We start from the raw sequence: 17,030 nt of genomic DNA, 5'->3' as shown, positions 1-17,030 counted from the left end.
CCTGCCTCAGCCTCCTAGGTGTAGGGACTAAAAGCAGAGCTTATACTTAGCTTTGTTACCAGTTTTAAATACCAGGTGAACACCAAGCGTCTGCAGGAAAAACATGAAAGGTGAAAGGCTAAGTTTTGTAGACAAGAGAGACAGCCAAAACTGTAACAGAAGAGTCTGTTTACACTGTCATGGACACACATCTGTGTTTCTCTGAATACATACAGGCATGAAGACTGAACATTGTTGAAAACTGAGAGGCTGAAACAAAAATCACTATACGTAAGACATAAGCTTCAACAAAGAAGCTAAAGAAGACAAAATGGCTGCTCTGGGTTGGACACCACCCAGGACCTCAGACTGTGACCTGAACTGAATACAACCTTTGCTGGTTAGACAGACCCCAAACCCAGGACCTGATGTTCTTAGACAGACTGGAGCAAGGTGTCTATAAACCATGGAAGGACAGTGATTTCTAAAAACCCCAGATGCTTAAAAAAAAAAAAAAAAAAAAAAAAGGAGTGGACAGATGTGTCTGTGTCCTGTGTGTTCCCACCTCCTCCTACACCACTCTCTCCCCCCGCCATTACCCCTCATCCCCCCCACCCCACCCCACCCCACCCCCGTCACTCAGAAGTGTGGCTGGCCTGGGGAGTGCAAGAGTGGCTACTGTTACTTAAAGCCACTGGTTTTGGTTGATTTGTTACAATGGCCCCAGGGACTAATATGCCGACCAATGTAAAGACACCTTCCAAGAAGTATGGAAGTACAATCTGGTCAGTTAAATGTGTCTAGAAAAAGGAAGCTGACGTGATTAACATTCAGGGCATATCCTAGAGAAGCTCCTAAACTGTAAGAAAGCAGTCTCTTTTAAAGTATGGCTTTGTTTCTGATGGCTATGGAGCATTTGCACACACATGGAGAGCAGTGTGACGCTCTGGTGTGTGGACGAACAGCGCCTGCCAGCCACTGCTCATTTGCTTCTATGCACTGGTTTATGGAATTTGGGAAGGAGCACTCTCTCCATTTGCCACAATGTTCCCACAGTGTTTGAGGAGGTGTGGGAGCCCGTTCTCGGGTTCCTCGTGGCTTTACCCAGCAGGTCTGCATAGAGGATGATTAGACCACGGGCCTGAGTGCAGGTGTCTGAGATGGTCTGCACTTGGCTGTGCTAGGGGAGGAGGTCTTTTGCTCCACCCCTTGGCGTCTCTATAAAAACCCTGGGGCAGAGACAGTCGGGGCCCATTGGAATAGGTTCCAGGCCCTCTCGAGGCTATCCTTTAATTTCTATCTGTTTATCTCCGCGATATTCTCCGCAATAAATCCTTCTATCTAATATTTCCTGCTGCTCGCACTCAAGAAAACTCTGGGGAACTGTGGGGGTGGTTGGGAAAACGCCCCGCAAGGAGGAAGCCAGAAGAAATCTTCATGGAATGTGGACTTCAGTTTCTTAGGAAAACCAAGCAATGCACCCCCTGGCACCTCATGGGAAGGGCACAGCTTGCATTTGGCACCCCACCTCACGGTTCCTGACGTTCCTTGTTCCTTTGGTGGCTCCTCTGTGCACACTAGCACCTAAGTACTATGTACCCATACCTCTGCTCTGCTTCAAGTCACCCACTGGGGTCACGTCATTGTCGTCTTGTTGCTGTTGTTTTGACAGTCTTGCCACAGGCTGATCCTGAACTCACTATGTAGCCCAGGCTGCCTTCAAAGTAGAGGCAATCCCCACCTCAGCCTCCCAAGATCTGGGATTCCAGGCATGCACCACCACACCCACTCATTTCTCTCTTGACCATACCTGTCAGCCAAACTGTGCAACCACGAAAGCCACCTCTGGTCCCCACCACCTGACCTCTCTTGTTCCTGCTGACATGATGGGCTTGATAGGTGACATTAGTTGCTCTCTGCATCCCCTAGAAAAGAAAATGAACAAGAATTCCGGTTCACACAAGCCCTTTAAAATGCCAACATATATTCCTTGTAAACATACAATCGGCACTCTGTATTGTTGTGGAATAATCTTTTCGTATACTGTGAAGATGTGTCCCTCTGATGGGTTTAATAAAAGTGAATGGCCAATAGCTAGGCAGGATTTCCAGGCACAGAGGATGCCAGGAAGAAGGAGGCAGAGACACCAGGGGATGCAGAGCAAGCAGGATGGGCACCACAGAGATAAGGCAATAAAGCCACGAGGCAGAAAGTACATTAATAGAATAGAAATAGGTTCATTAAGTTGTAAGAACTAGTTAGAAACAAGCTTAAGCTATCAGCTGAGCCTTCATAATTAGTAAGTCTCTGTGTCATTATTAGGGAGCTAATGGTCCCAACAAAAAAGTCCGACTACACTATAGAAGATGCCAAAGCAAGGAAAAGCTAAAACAGCTAACTTTCATTTTCTTTTACACACTTCCATAATGTTTACCATGTAGCATTTTACATTTACATTTACCAGCCAACTTACTCCTCATAGCAACCCAATGGCATGGGTACTCTTACTACCGTAGTTTTATGGAAGGCATTAAACCTGACAAAAATTATTAAATAACTTGCCCAAGATCTCCTAACTAGGACTAGAATCTGGAATCTTCCAGCCCTCATTTGTTTCACACACTTATTTAGTCAATCATTCATTCAACCAGTTATTACTGAGGTCTATCTAGTATGTCAAGTAAATAAATCTCCACCCTTGATGAGCTTATATTCAACTGGAAATTCAAGCCAAGAAGATCGTATTAGAAGAGAGTAGTAGGACACATCACATTAAAAAGAAAGCAGAGTAGGAGAGACAGGAAGTGTGGGGTGAGAGCTTCCTCCAGTAGAAGGATAAAGACAGTTGCTCCAAGGGAGGGTTGGCAGGCCTCATTCACCTGCATGGGAATATTACGTTTTCCCAACAGCACCAACTGAAAAATGACTTTCCTGTATGATGTACTCTGGGCACCTCTGTCAAAACTCTACAGACTGCACGTGGGTTTCATTCTGGACTCACTATTCTGCCCCTGCAGTCTATATGTGTGCCTGGATCACTACAGCCTTATAGTATACTTTGGAGCCAAGCATTGTAATGCATCCTGGTCGGTTCTCTTCTGCTAAGACTGCTTTGGTTATCTGAGACTTTCTGAAGTCCTTCACCAATTTTCTGATTGGTTTTTCTAGTCCTGTGGGAAAAGGGGGTTGGTGAAATTTTTTTTATCATGACTGTTTTTTATTATGTTTTTTGGTAATTTCATGCATGCTTACAGTGTACTTAGAGCATATCCACCCTTCCCTAACATCCCCTCCAACTCCTCACAGCTACCACCATCCATCTTCACACATCTTCACATACAGTGTCGACGACACTTGGTTCTCACTCCCCCCTACCTACCCTCCTACCACAGCCCTTCAGCTGGTTCCCTTTCTTCCCTCAGTTAACATGGCTTCTGCTTGGCTCTTGCCTGGAATCGTCACTCTCCCTTAAGATCTCTTCCTTCTCTCTTATGATCCACTTTCTAGTTTTGTAAACTAAACACACACACATACAAATGTGCTTACAATTTTAAATTTAGGTGCAAGAGGAAATATGCAGTATTTGTCTGAAACAGGCTTATTTTACTCAGAGTAATGATTCAGTTTTGTCCATTTTTCTGCAAATTTAAGAGTGACATTTTTCTTTATGACTGCATAAAATCCCACTGTTTATATGGACAACATTTTCCTTATCCATTCCTCTGCTGATGAACATCTAGGCTGGTTCCATTTTCTGGCTATTGTGGATAGTACAGCTATTCATACAATGCCCAATATCTATGTGGTGTCTTGACTCAGGATCTGAAACTCTATAACCAAGAGCGGTGTGTTTTATGTCAATTTAACACAACCTAGAGTCATTTGAGAGAGAGAAACCTCAACTGAAAAAAATGTCTCCCCTTATTATCCGACTGTAGCCACATCTATAGAGCATTTTCTTAATTAGTAGTTGGGGAAGGGAGAGTCAGGCCATTGTGAGTGGTACCAGAGAGTGGCTGGTCATCCTGGGTTCTCTAAGAAAGCAGGCTGAGCAACCTCCATGCTTCTGCATCAATTCCTTCCAAGACTGTGCCCTGTTGGAGTTCCTGCCCTGACTTCCTTCAGTGATGACATGGATACCCTTTCCTCCCCAAGTTGCTTTTGGTCATGGTGTTTCATCACAGCACACAGAAACCCTAACTAGGACAAGTGGTAGAACAGTGCCATCAGATGGTAGCTCTATTTTCAGAATGCTGAGGAACCTCCATACTGACTTCCACAGTGGCCACACACGCTAATGTTCACACTAGTTAACAAAGGCTCCTCTTTCTGCAGTCCCTGCCATCCTTGTTCTCACTTTTCTTTGTTGTTGTTGTTGTTGTTGTTGTTGTTTGGGAGTGGGGGGTTGAGTTTTTTCTTTTTGAAACAGGGTCTCACTATGTAAGCCCCGAGTGTCCTAAAACTCACTATATACACCTGGTTGGTCTCATATTCACAGAGATTCACCTGCCTCTGCCTCCCAAGTGCTGGGATTAAAGATGTGCACCAGCAGCCTGCTGACGCACGATTGGCAAAGACTGTTCTGGAGGCTCTCTTCACCCCAGTGATGTTTGCTTCGCTATGCAGAATCTTCATTTTTTCACATGTATTTATTGGGGGGGGGGGGCATGCAAACACTTGACGCTCTGCACATGTGGAGGTCAGAGGACAATCTGTGGGAACTGGTTCTCATTGTCCACTGTGTGGGGTCCAGGGATCAAACTCAGGTCATCAGGCTTGGCACTGACTTCCTTCAATCACGAGCCATCTGGGCAGCCCACAGAATCTTATCACTATAACCCAGTTTGTCAATTCTTGCGATCACTTCCTATGCCACTGGAGTTGGGCAAATGCTTGTTTGTATGTTATCTTGAAATGTTTTGTCTAAGTTTCCTCTGACAGCTCCAAAGTTCCAGGTCTTCTACAAGGCCTCTGATCCATTCTGCATTTGCTTTTGTGTGGGGTCAGAGGAGGATCTAGTTTCAGTTAGTTGTTCTCAGGTGGAAATCCAGTTTTCCCAGAGACAACTGTCAGACAGTATCTTCTCCTCTAATGCGTATTTCTCAGTTCTGTTTGGCTCTGATCTCCAATTCTCTCTCACTGCTCTACAGATGTGTGTCGGCGGCAGACATCTTGTCACTACAGCTCTGGAATACAGTATGAGCTCAGGCGTTGACACCTCCAGTGCTACTCTTCCTCTGAGGACGACTTTAGCTAGTTCTGGGCCTTCTGTGCTTCCCTGGGAACTTTATGATGGTTTTCTCTAGTTCTGTGAGTGTCACGGAGATTTTGATAAGGGCGGTACTAAATCTATACACTGCTCTCACCAATACAGCCATTTTCACAGTACTAATCCTGTCTATCCAAGGAGCAAGGGAGGTATTTCCACTTTCCAGCGTCCTTCAGTCTCTGTCTAGAGTTTCATTGTTGGCGACTCTCACTACCTTAGCTGGGTTTACTCCTACAGTTGGTGTGTTTGGGGATGCTACTGTGAACGGGGATCTCCTCCCACCAACTCCCCAATTTCCCAATGAGTTCTTTCTTTAGTCTTTTGAGACCAGGTTTCTCTACATAGCCCTGGCTGTCCTGGAACTCACTTTGTAGAACAGGGTGGCCTCGAACTCAGATCCTCCTGCCTCTGCCTCCAAAGTTCTGGGATTAAAGGCCTGTGCCAACAAGTCCAGCTGAAAGTTTGTTATTGATATATAAAAAAGCTGCTGATGTTTTAATGTTGATTTTGCATGCTGTTACTTTGCTGAAAATACCTGCTCTGCATTTTCTGATGGAATCTTTAGGGTCTTTTAGGGATTGTGTGGCCTGCAAATAGAATAATTTGACTTTTTTCCTCTCTGTATCCCTTTTATTTATTTTTCTTGGCTTACTGCTCTAACTAATAAGGCTTCAAGCAAAATATTGAGTAAGACAGGAAAGAATAGGTACCTTTTCTCATTCCAGATTTGACAGGAAATGCTTCAGTTTTTCTCCCTTATAGAATGTTGGTTATAGGTCTATTATATACTGCCTTTACAATCCCCCTATTCCTAATTTGAGGTCATTTATGATGAAGGGATGCTGAGCTTAGCGACAAAGGCCTTTTCTATACTGATTGAGGATCTCGTGATTTAGGTTCTAAAGTCTATGTGTTGGTTGCACTTACTGATTTGTATAAGAACACTGTAACTCTAAAATGAAAGCCTGGTCATAGCATATGAATGTCTTCATATATTCTTCAATTGGATTTGGTAAGAATTTAATTGAGAATTTTTTCATCTGTTTATCAAATAAATTGGTCTACAATTTTCTTTCTTGCTTATTTTCTTTCTGATTTTGGAGTTGGGGTAATCAAGAGTCACAGAGTGTGTGGTAGTGCTCCATTTTGTTTGATGGAACAGTTTGTGGAACACTGGTTAGCTCTTTAAAGATTCAGAAGTAACTCCATCTAGACCTACTCTTTGTTGGGAGGTTTTTTATTACTGCTTTAAACTCACTGTTAAGGAGCTGCCTAAGTTGTTTATAGCTTCTTGATTAGCCATCAGAAATACCTATCTGGAGATGAGAATGGGGTGGGTACCGAAATCACCCACTATTGTTCTATCAAGACCTATCTGACTCTTTATGCCTATTAGCATTTCTGAGATTGTAAGCCCCAATGTTTGATGCATACATATTAACAAAAGCTGCCATGGTCAGCCTAACAATGTGGCAAGCTTGGAATCTAGGCTGCAGAATCCTACATGGTGCCAGGGCAGTCTTGGAGGCCACTTACAGGTACCAACCTGGAGACTGCAGCCATGGGAACTTAACCAGTGCTGGATTTTACCAGCATGAGTTCAGTGTTCATCTAAGGCTCAGTCAGGTATTCACTCCCATTCCTTGGGTCAAGCAGATGGTATCTCTCCAAGCTGTGCTACCTGAACCGGGAGAGGGCCATGAACATAATACAAAATCATCTCCCTGCCTTATGAATTTATGTGTTCTTATTTCTGTGCTGTGCCCACATGCTATGATAACCTCAGCTGGCTTCCATGGCTCTTCAAGGTAATTTGGGTAAAGCGTTGTTAATCTTTTACCAGAGAACAAGCACTTGGAACTCCTGCTATCTTGCTGATGTCCACCAATAACCACATTTCTTATCTTTCTGATACAGGATATGTACACCAGGGTGGCTCTGAACTCACTAAATAACTAAGGATGACCTTGAACTCCTGATACTCCTGCCTCCACCTCCCAAATGCTGAGGTGATGGATATAAGCCACCTGGAGGTTTTTTTATTTTTACTTATGTATATGTGAGTGTATGTGTGTGTGTGTGTGTGTGTGTGTGCCCTGTGTGTGTCCTGTGTGTGCAGGTACCTGCAGAGACAAGAAGAAGGCATTAGATCCCCTGGAGCTGGAGTAACGGGCAGTTGTGAAACACCCAACATGGGTGCTGGGAACTAACCTGGGTCCTCTGGAAGAAAACTGAGCTCTCTTAAACAGTCAAGCCATCGCTCTAGCCCAAGGCTATTTTTAAGGAATCAATTTCCATCCAGATGTCTACCTCCATATTCTGTATCTTCCCACTTTCCCTTTCACAATCACGAACAGGAAAAGCATCTCCTGCCCAATTAAATTTTACTACTCATTGCCCTGAGGTATGAAACCTTCAGAGGCCAAAGGGACAACCTGACAATTCTTTTAAGACGCACACCACAAGAGCTACACCCATCTTCCACTAAGATCACTGATGGATATATTTCCAATAAAATTATACTACATATATTGAATGATTACTTATGAAAATCTCTAATATGGGAAACTGGATCCATTTCTTAAGGACACAGAGCTTCTTAGCAGCTGTGCATTTCAAGCCTGAAAGGGTTCCAGACACAGACACTGGCCCTTTGTGGAAAGCAGAGAGCCTGTCTAGGGTGCGCTCCCATCCTCCTGCACAGAAGGAAGCTAGGGTTTGCTGGATATCGATGAAGAATGTGCTACAAGGTAAACGGCCTCTATTCGCCAAACCTGTTCGACCTGCTCATTTTGTTTGGGGATGTTTCCAGGTCACTTTGCTCCTAGACAAGAAGAAACCTGTATCTAACATGTTTCAATTTTTGTTCCTATAAAATATTTCCTGCTTTTTCTTATTAAACTGAGTCAACTGTATAAAAATTACCCAATAAACTATAAATTGCTGAAGTTACGGATGAGAGAAAATACAAGATACATAAAGACTATCTCATTTAATCACTAAAAAGGATGTATGTACCCTGGCGATTTCTTGCTTACTACATTGAAAACAAATCTGGCAGAAAACCATGGTGGTCTGGGTATAAGAAACTTTTTGCTTACATATATTTGGTATTTTTCACATTTAAAAATAAATCTGAAGCCAGGGGTAGCAGTTCACACACCTGTAATCCCAGCACTGGGAGGTAGTGGCAAGAAGTTAGGTGTTTAAGGCAAGCCTCAGCTACACAGCACATTTGAGACCAGCATGGCCTGTATCAGACCTTATAAAATAAGCAAATAGATAGTAAGTAACTATTAAAATAAATCTAATTTGGAGAAGTCCAAGATAGCCAAATAAAGATATCCATTGCTCACCCCATCCCCAAGGAAGAACCAAAATCATAAACAAATGAATAGCTTCGGTTTCAATATAAGTGACTGAGGAGGAACCCAGGAACTCAGCCAGGCAGAGGTGGGAACCCAGGAAGACATAGAGCGGGGGTGGCAGGATACAGAACAGAACCTAAGGTAAACCTGGCTCTGTCGAGGGCTCTCCCTACCACAGGGAAAAGGGGGAACCCGAGAGTCCAACAGACCCCATCATCAGGATGCCAGCAATCGTAGCCACAGGATGGTTTCACAGTCGTCACAGGTTTGAACACAACCGGAGCCCACAGTCAACCTCTGCTTTGGATGCACAGGATGGTTTCACAGTCATCACAGGTTTGAACACAACTGGAGTGAGCCCACAGTCAACCTCTGCTTTGGAAAAGCCCCCCACTCTGTCCGCCTCCTCCACCTCCAGAGTCACTGCCGCTCGCCGCCAGGCCGCAAACAGAGCCACTGCTGAAGCATACGCTGCCTTAGGTAGAGAAGTTTCTACATCTCGCCATCCCTAGTGTTACTTGTGTTTCTAAGATGAAAGCGTGGGTCCAACAACCCTAGTAAGCTAGGCTTCATCACTCCCCATCAAGGTAGGAATTAAAGAGGAGAAAGGGTATCTATTCAGTGTGGCCACAGTGGGAAGGGAACAAGCGCTCCAGTGATCTCTGAGTCCATCTTCCAGGTGCTAAAATGACATCTGGGGTTAAAGAAAGGGCAGGAGGTACACATAAGCTTAATAGGTCCAGGTCAAGATGTGGTCTTGCCCATCACTAATCTATTACTGTCCTGGCTCCAGTCTCTCCTGCAAGGCACTCTGGTGTGGCATCAAAACTGTGTGAAATCTGTCCCTGAAAGAGAAGTTCTTCCTCTTGCTGGCACGAGGCTAGATGAAAATTTTTATTTTTTCTTATTCCCAGCATGGGATTCTCAGGTCAATTCCAATTCCTTGGGGTGCAATGACTCAATAGTTGACAGACAAAGAGAAAGACCTAGAATACCTTTGCATCTGCTAGGGGCAAATGAATGTTCCACTGACACTCTACCACACTCATATAAAAGGCTGAAACCTCACTAACCCGACTACACTTGTGACCCCAGAACCCAAGCCCAGTAGTCCCCGTGTCAGCAGGGGACAGGTGGCTCACAGCATGATATGCCACCTCTAAGACCTGAAGAACCCAGCATCTTGTACCCTGGGATCTAGGGCCTATGAAACCAGCACACCACTGTTATCACCCGTGCTCCTTGCTGGAGGGCTTGAAGACATGCCTTCTAAGGGGCATGCGTGCCCCTGGTGTCATAATTCCCATTGCTGGGGATTCACACTGCTAGCAGTATCCAACCCTGTGAGGCCTGTGAACTGTCCCAGTACTGTCCCTGACTACCAGAGACACTGCTGCAACCAGCAGTCAGAACTCAACATCCTTAGCAACCTCTACCCACGGCAAAACCACACTACTACAGTAATCCCACAAACACCCGTGGTCTCAGCCACTGAGAGCCACAAATAGTGGTAAGGTAGATTTACAGATAAAGAATTCACAGGAGACCTTAGCTCTGTGCCCACTCAGAACCAAGACTAAAGAATTCTACCCAACGAATGCTCTCTGACACATCCACGGGAAAAGGTCTTTCCCTACTTCTGTAGGATAGTCCCTAAACTCAGAAGAGGTGATTGTTATACCAGAGACACCGAAATCAACATACGGACACATGGACCTGCTTATGATGTAAGTGCTGGGGATCTAGTCACAGGTCCTCATGCTGCAGAACAAGTGCTCACACAAGAGCCACATCCATCTCCCCAACCGGGGCTTTATTTTCAGTAACTACTTCTACATCTCCAACTCAAGATTTTTTTTTTCTTTTTCTTAGTCAAAGCAAAGAGCAGAACAAGGTTTCTTGACTTCAGCATCAGTGAGTTTTTAGAGCTAGTAATCTTGGTTTTTGAAAGCTGCCTTGTGCATGGTAAATGTTTAGTAGCAGCCTTGGCCTCTATCCAACAGATGTCAAAGACATCATCCCCCCCATCCCACAAAAACAACCAAAACACCTCCAGAACTGCCAACCATCCTAAAGGTGGCAAAAATCTCACCCAGTTGAGACACCCAGCCTTGTCAAAACTGAATGTGTTAGAAACAGGTAGGGCACTTACTAACACTTAAAATGCAAAGAAGCAACCCTGCTAAGGGGAAGGCCAACACAGCTAGACACCCCACTAGACACCCCACCACGCTGCCCAAAAACAAAACTGCAAAGTAGTCACTGTCTCTTGCCTGGGAAGAAAGTAAAAATACACGAATATGCAAATACAGAGAAAAGTACAATTAAAAAGGAAAATGGGCAGCGATTCCAAGGCTAGACCTAGACCTCCAACAGATGGAATGTTCTACACTGTACTGATCATCAACTACACTTACAGCACTAGACATGTGGTGAGTACAACTCAGGAACTGAGTTTATTTAACAATAAAGTTGTCACCCGTGGCTAGCGGGCACCACACTAGACAACAAAGACCCTTCTGGACTTTATCATCATCTTGTTAAACATCAGTCAGCTTTCCATGACTATAACAAAATAGCAAGGCAGACTCACAGATTCAGGAGTTTCAGGCCATGGTCCCTCAGCCCCACTGCTTTGGGGACTGTTGTGAGGCAACATCTTGTGATGGTGAGTACATGAGGAACAAGATGCTCACCACATGGCAGCAGGGAAGTGACAGGAAGTGGGCAGGATTCCAACCGCCCTTTCAAGAATGCCCCCCAAAGACCAGACTTCCTCCCACCAGAACCTCTCAACAGTTCTACCACCTACCAATAGCACATGTGCTGGTAAGCAGCCTTACCACACAGGCCTTCGGAGGATATTTATGCAAACCCCATTAGTCAGCATTCAAAGTATATAATTCTTGGAAGAATCCGAGCTTTCCCTTGTACAGTAAGATGACCAACAAATACCTTTCCCAGCCTAGATGGAGGACAATGTTTTACGTGTCCCATCTCAGCCTGAGTCACTCTGTACCATCTTAGTCTTCCCCCACCTGCAGACCGGGCCTCTGGCCTTCTATGAAAGAAATCTAACAGCACAGGAGAACAGACTGGCAAACGTAAAGTTAGTGAAGGGAAGAATTAGTCATTTATTTGATTGTTTGTCTCCCAAGCAGAAGGTAAAATCCACCAGAGCAGAATTCCTTTTGGCCCTTCTTCCGCTACACACCCAGGATGTGCATATACAAAGCAGGTATTAAATATTTGATTAATTAATAAGTAATAGCAGGAATAGTACTCACATACCAGGAACCACAGGTTTAACTAATTAAACCTCTGTACCCTTGACATATGTATAATTTAGCCTGATGGTGATGACTGTTTAAACATCCTTATTGGAGATGAGGGTGTGTGTGTGGAAGCCCAGGGGAGTTAAGAGAATGTGCCCACGATTGTGTTGATGGCTAAGGGACAGAACTGCAACCTGAATCCTCCCGTGTGCACCGTTCACTTCCTTAAACAGACTAGGGACTTACATTCTCGAAAGCACCCAGGTTACTCTGCACTCTACCCCTCTGCCCTTCCTGTCATGTAAGAGCTCAGTAGATACAAAACATCTCTAATGAAATGTGTATACACAGGGATAGCAGTACCACCGCAGAGCTGTACAAGCAATTCCACCCAGGGGCAAGAACACACGTAAGGCAAAATAGCCCAAGGCTCTGAGGATCCCAGTCCTCACTAAGGGGTTATAGATAGCCCAGACCAGAAGAAATATAAAGTCCTAAGGACATAAGGTGTAAAAAGGAAATTGAGCTACAGAGGTATGGGCAGTGGTGGGAGAAGAAACGAGAAAACCCAGATGAGACTATCTATACTTCAGAACCTCATGCTGGGCTTCAGACTTGTCTCTGGGAAGAACAGTAACAAACACTAACAAGACGACCGGCTTGTACAACCTAGTCCATCAGAGAGCTAACCGGAGCAGGACATTCAGTTGGACATGATTCTACAGAAAGGTGACACCTGAGTCCCAAATAAATGACCCCAAGTGACACATTACAAAGGGCAGGTGGAAACTGACCCCATGCAAGAAAGACTGCATCAGCTAAGACCGATGATATTCCTTCCGTTTCAGACTGACAGAGAAGGCGGCTTCTGTGGAAAACACTCGTGGCCTTTCTTCACGACACCCGTCGGTATGTGGTGACATCTGAACAAAGCACTTCCTGGGTCATGGCACTGTTTTCCTTTCTCTGACTCACTGACCTACATGCAGCCACTTCTTTCACCCATCCCCAGTAGAAGCCTAGAAAAGGACGTTAACTAACAGCCTTTCTAGGTCCTACTCATGAGCCTTTAGGTCTTGACTTCTAGCCTAAGCTAACTCAATGTCTGCAACAACATGTGCACAGGCACCTGAGAGCCGGCCAGAATGTCTACCCTGAACTAAGATCTGTGATCAATCAACACACCCGCCAGACCCTAACGTACAAAAGCAGCAAAACATCAGTAATTTTACACCGATTACAAATAGTACTGAGCTTGTATGTAGTGAAAAAATATATTGAATGAAAACATTTGGGCTATGTTAGGCTAAACAAAGCATATTCTTGGCATTTATTTTCTATTTTCACTTATTTTAATGTGGTCTTTAATTTTTTTGTTGTTGTTGTTACATAGGTCGTTCAATTTCTCTCAGACAGAATTACTCTACGAAGTATCTTAACTAATGCTGTCCTTCAAATGCAGGCTAAAATTCCAACTGACACCTTAATAACTCAGCACCTCGACTTCTTCATTGATAAAATGGAGATACTAAGTGCGATAACTCGGTTCTGGGACAGCAGGTGTTCACCATCACACACAATCAGGGTCCTTGGTTTTAAACCCTGCCCAAGGAAATGTCCCCAAACACTCAACCAGTGAATTTAGATACAACATTCAACCTTCTTCCCAACGTCTCAGATCAAAACTTCAGGACCATCTTTTAACGCTTCGCTCCTTTTCATCACCTCCATCTAGTCTGGTCTCCCTGTCCCTTCCTTGCTCTTTCAGCCAGCCAGTCACCTGCTCGCACTGCATTAACGAATAACAAAAACACCTTAAACAATGCTGCCATGCCAGTCATGCTTCCCGTCCACTGGACTGGATCTCACGATCCCACAGGCAGTGCCTGCATCTCTTCTGCAAACCAGTCTTCCTGGATTACCAGCTTCATGTGATGGGAACACTAACAGTGTACAGCTTCTTTACACCAGCACCCATCCCTTGGTTTAAGTGTGTTAGAGGAGGCTATTCATTTAGAGGAAGAAAAGACAAAGTTCAGAAAGTTAAAAATTCTAGTTCATTCAAAAACCCCTACAAAAATCATCCTAACTCTTCAGCTAGACATTTATAGCACACAACCCTGCTCCACCCCATCTTTATCTCTACTCCCCAACAAAAACTCCTTGCAGTAGTCCAACAGGTCTCCACTCAGGGATGCAATGGCTCCCACCCATCTCAGAAATATGAGGTCTTCCATAAATTTATAAAATCACCTGGGGCCAAACTAACCTGCAATAAAACTCCTGCTTTGGGCCACTCACTGAGGTCCATGAAAACATATCAAGGGATGAAAGCCACTTACAATCAGCAGCAATGGACAACTGAAAAGCAAGCACTAAGCCCTGAATTTTCTTATATCCAGCTACATAAAATACACACTAATTTAGCAAAGAGTGTAATATATAATTGACTTGGGGCTAGAAAACTGGCTCCACAGTTAAAAGGACTTGTTCTTGCAGAGAATCTGGGTTCAATTCCCAGGACCCACACGGTGGCTCACAACCATCTGTAACTCAAGTCTGAGGGGATTCAACACTCCCTTTTGACTCATTGGACACCGGGCACACACTTGGTACATATACATACAGGCAGGCAAAACACTCAGACACATAAAGTAATGTTTAAATAAATGACTTATAGACGGTGTTGCTGAAATTACTTTTAAATACTCCAATTTAATCAACTTACTTCCCTACCTACAAAATACCCGTTTAAAGGTTTCATTGCCCTTTCAAGTTCATTATCTTCTGTACTCATAAAAACAATCCTGGAAAGGACACACTGTTATACCCTCAGTCATCTGAGATTCAAAGCAGAGTGACTTTCCTCAAGATCGTCCAACTTACAAATGGCAAGGCTGGAACTTGAGCCCATGCCAGAAGTCCGGGTCTCCTTCCAAGATCCTGATCTCCCTTTTATCTCCCGTCCCTCCTCACCTTCTAAGAAGTTAAGGAAAAGAATGAAAGGAGGCAGGAAGAATTCTTGATCCTGGCAGAAGACATGGTAAATTAATGACTTTAAAAGAACATTTGCCTGAAACAGTTTTTTTCTTCCCCCTGACTTGCTAAAGGCAAGTGATGATTTGCAAGACTGAATTTAAACCTCTTGATCCTGTTAGCTGTGGAATAAAAAATTCCATCTAAACATTAAACTAGTGCCTTTGCAGCCTCCAAAGTTGGACGGTCTCCACCTTCGCGCTTACCATCTTAGCTGTGGCCACCAATGAATACAGAAGGAAACAACCTTCTTCGGAGGGTACAGGACTTGGCCAACAAGGCCAACTGGCACTCGCTGCCCAATCTTAGAAACCATTAATCTCCCCACACCTAACTGTCACCGGGAGTCGAGTCTTTAAAAGTATGTCTGTGTCAGGCATTCTGATTTAAAACTGAGGCACAAAGAACCTCAGTTCGGAGCAGTCCGGATTCATGAATGGCCACATTGTTGGGTATGCACCCAGCACACTGCAACTCAGAAATGTAAAGACGTGGAGACCGACCCACCCAAACCCGGGGCCAGGCCCACCGACAGAGCCAAGAAAACCAGGCACAAGCCGAGAGGCGCCTTCCTCCGTCTCTGCCGCAGCCCTCGGCCTCTCCAGCCTAGGAGACAGCTCCGGGGGCCGGGGCTCGCCTCCGCGGGCAGCCGCCGCCCGGGTCCCCGCCCCCGGCTCCCACAGGATGCACGGGCAGCCCGCGGCTCCCACAGCCGCCCCTCCGCTCCCCGCGCTCCCGCCTGCGGCCTCCACTCACCCAGTTCTGCGCGTTATTGCTCAGCTTGACTTTCTTGCACAGACTCCCAGGGATCTCCATGGCCGCGAAGCGCGGATGCCCAGCTGCTGAGCGCCGGCGAGCGGAGCAGGAGCCGAGAGGCCGGGGGCGGGGCGGAGCAGGGAGGAGGGGCGGGGCCTACGCGCGGGGCTCTGGGCGCGCGCTGACGTGCGGCGCCCCGGACAGCGCCCGCCTCGGCCGGAGCTCGGCGTCTCTGTGGCGTGGAGGGCGGAGCGAAGCGGGAGGCGCGGGGTCCGAACCTTAACGTCCAATCACCAGGGGCGACGCTTGAAGCTCCGCCTTGACCCAGTGGAAGGGGCGGGGTTTGAGGGTTAATGGGGGAACACCTCCCCCCCCCCCTCGGGATGCTGAGCATGCGCAGTGCGCCAGCAGGAGCGCCGCCTGCGGAGGGGCGTGGGAGATGCTCCGGACCGAGGCTGTTTGGGGGAAGACGCTGACGTGGACTCCTGCTGCTCTTTAGCTTTTCTTCCGCTAACCCAGCCTATGGCTTCCACAGGCTCGATTTGGGCACTTGTCAACCAGGCCGCCTTCCAAAAGTGTTTCCCAGCCCTGCAAAAGGCAGAATTAATTTAGTGAATAGCTCGTTCACACGTTGCTCATCGCTTTAAAAGGCTACTCAGAGCACAATGTTTTAAAAGGGTAATTGCCCATCGTCTGACATCAATAGTTTCTCATCCAGGATTGGAAAGTGTTTGTAAGGTGCCTTCTTCGCTACTTGGAGAGCCCCACTTCATATCAGGACATTTGTGTGCAGTTTGTCGCCACTGACTAGCCCCAAAGGGCCTTCACTAGTACTTTCTACTCGTAAAGGACTGAAATCCAAGTCCCTCGGTACGCAAGGCGGAATGATCACCTACAGAGGGCATTTTCAACCTCATCTATTCCAAGACCGGCTCATAGAAGAATGGGGCTGGGAGTGGGAGGCCTCTCCCTCCAGGAGCTAGTCCCTCCTGCTCACCCCCATTACCTTCCGCTCCCGTTTCACATTCGCACAGACAGCAGTTCGCTCTGCCCCTGATAACCGCCAGCACCATACACACAAACACACACGTGCACCAATCAACACCTGAGGCTTGTTAGCCTTACCCCTTGCTAGCCAGTCAACCCCTATTTACTGACAAGGTCTCAAATTAGTCCCTCCCCCACATCTAACCGTAATCATCATTACACACACACACACACACACACACACACACACACACACACACACACACACACACACACGAACGTACGTTCAACATATACTGCCCTCCACTCCCCTGCCACCTCCATTCCCAATACCATGTCAGAATGGTACTTATAAAATGC

At 45.8% G+C, this 17,030-nt stretch overlaps 1 protein-coding gene across 2 annotated transcripts in view; it reads right to left on the bottom strand.

Moving 5' to 3' along the window:
* The window catches only part of Papss1 (3'-phosphoadenosine 5'-phosphosulfate synthase 1), a 73,566-nt gene extending 57,717 nt beyond the window's left edge, over positions 1-15,849 (bottom strand). The window contains exons 1-2 of one of the 2 annotated variants that reach the window (XM_052730443.1): positions 15,684-15,849; positions 1,790-1,904 (exon numbers count right to left, since the gene is read on the bottom strand). In XM_052730443.1, coding sequence (XP_052586403.1) covers positions 1,790-1,904; positions 15,684-15,743 — 175 coding nt within the window. In that variant the 5' untranslated portion in view covers positions 15,744-15,849. Of the gene's footprint in view, positions 1-1,789; positions 1,905-14,777; positions 14,802-15,683 lie in introns of those variants that run through there. The other variant, XM_052730444.1, reaches the window with a different exon arrangement.
* Positions 15,850-17,030: the final 1,181 nt, after the last annotated feature.

Source organism: Peromyscus californicus, unplaced genomic scaffold (assembly GCF_007827085.1).
Source record: "Peromyscus californicus insignis strain IS unplaced genomic scaffold, ASM782708v3 Scaffold_9__1_contigs__length_137607984, whole genome shotgun sequence".
Lineage (NCBI taxonomy): Eukaryota > Metazoa > Chordata > Mammalia > Rodentia > Cricetidae > Peromyscus > Peromyscus californicus.
This window is presented reverse-complemented; position numbering and strand designations above follow the sequence as displayed.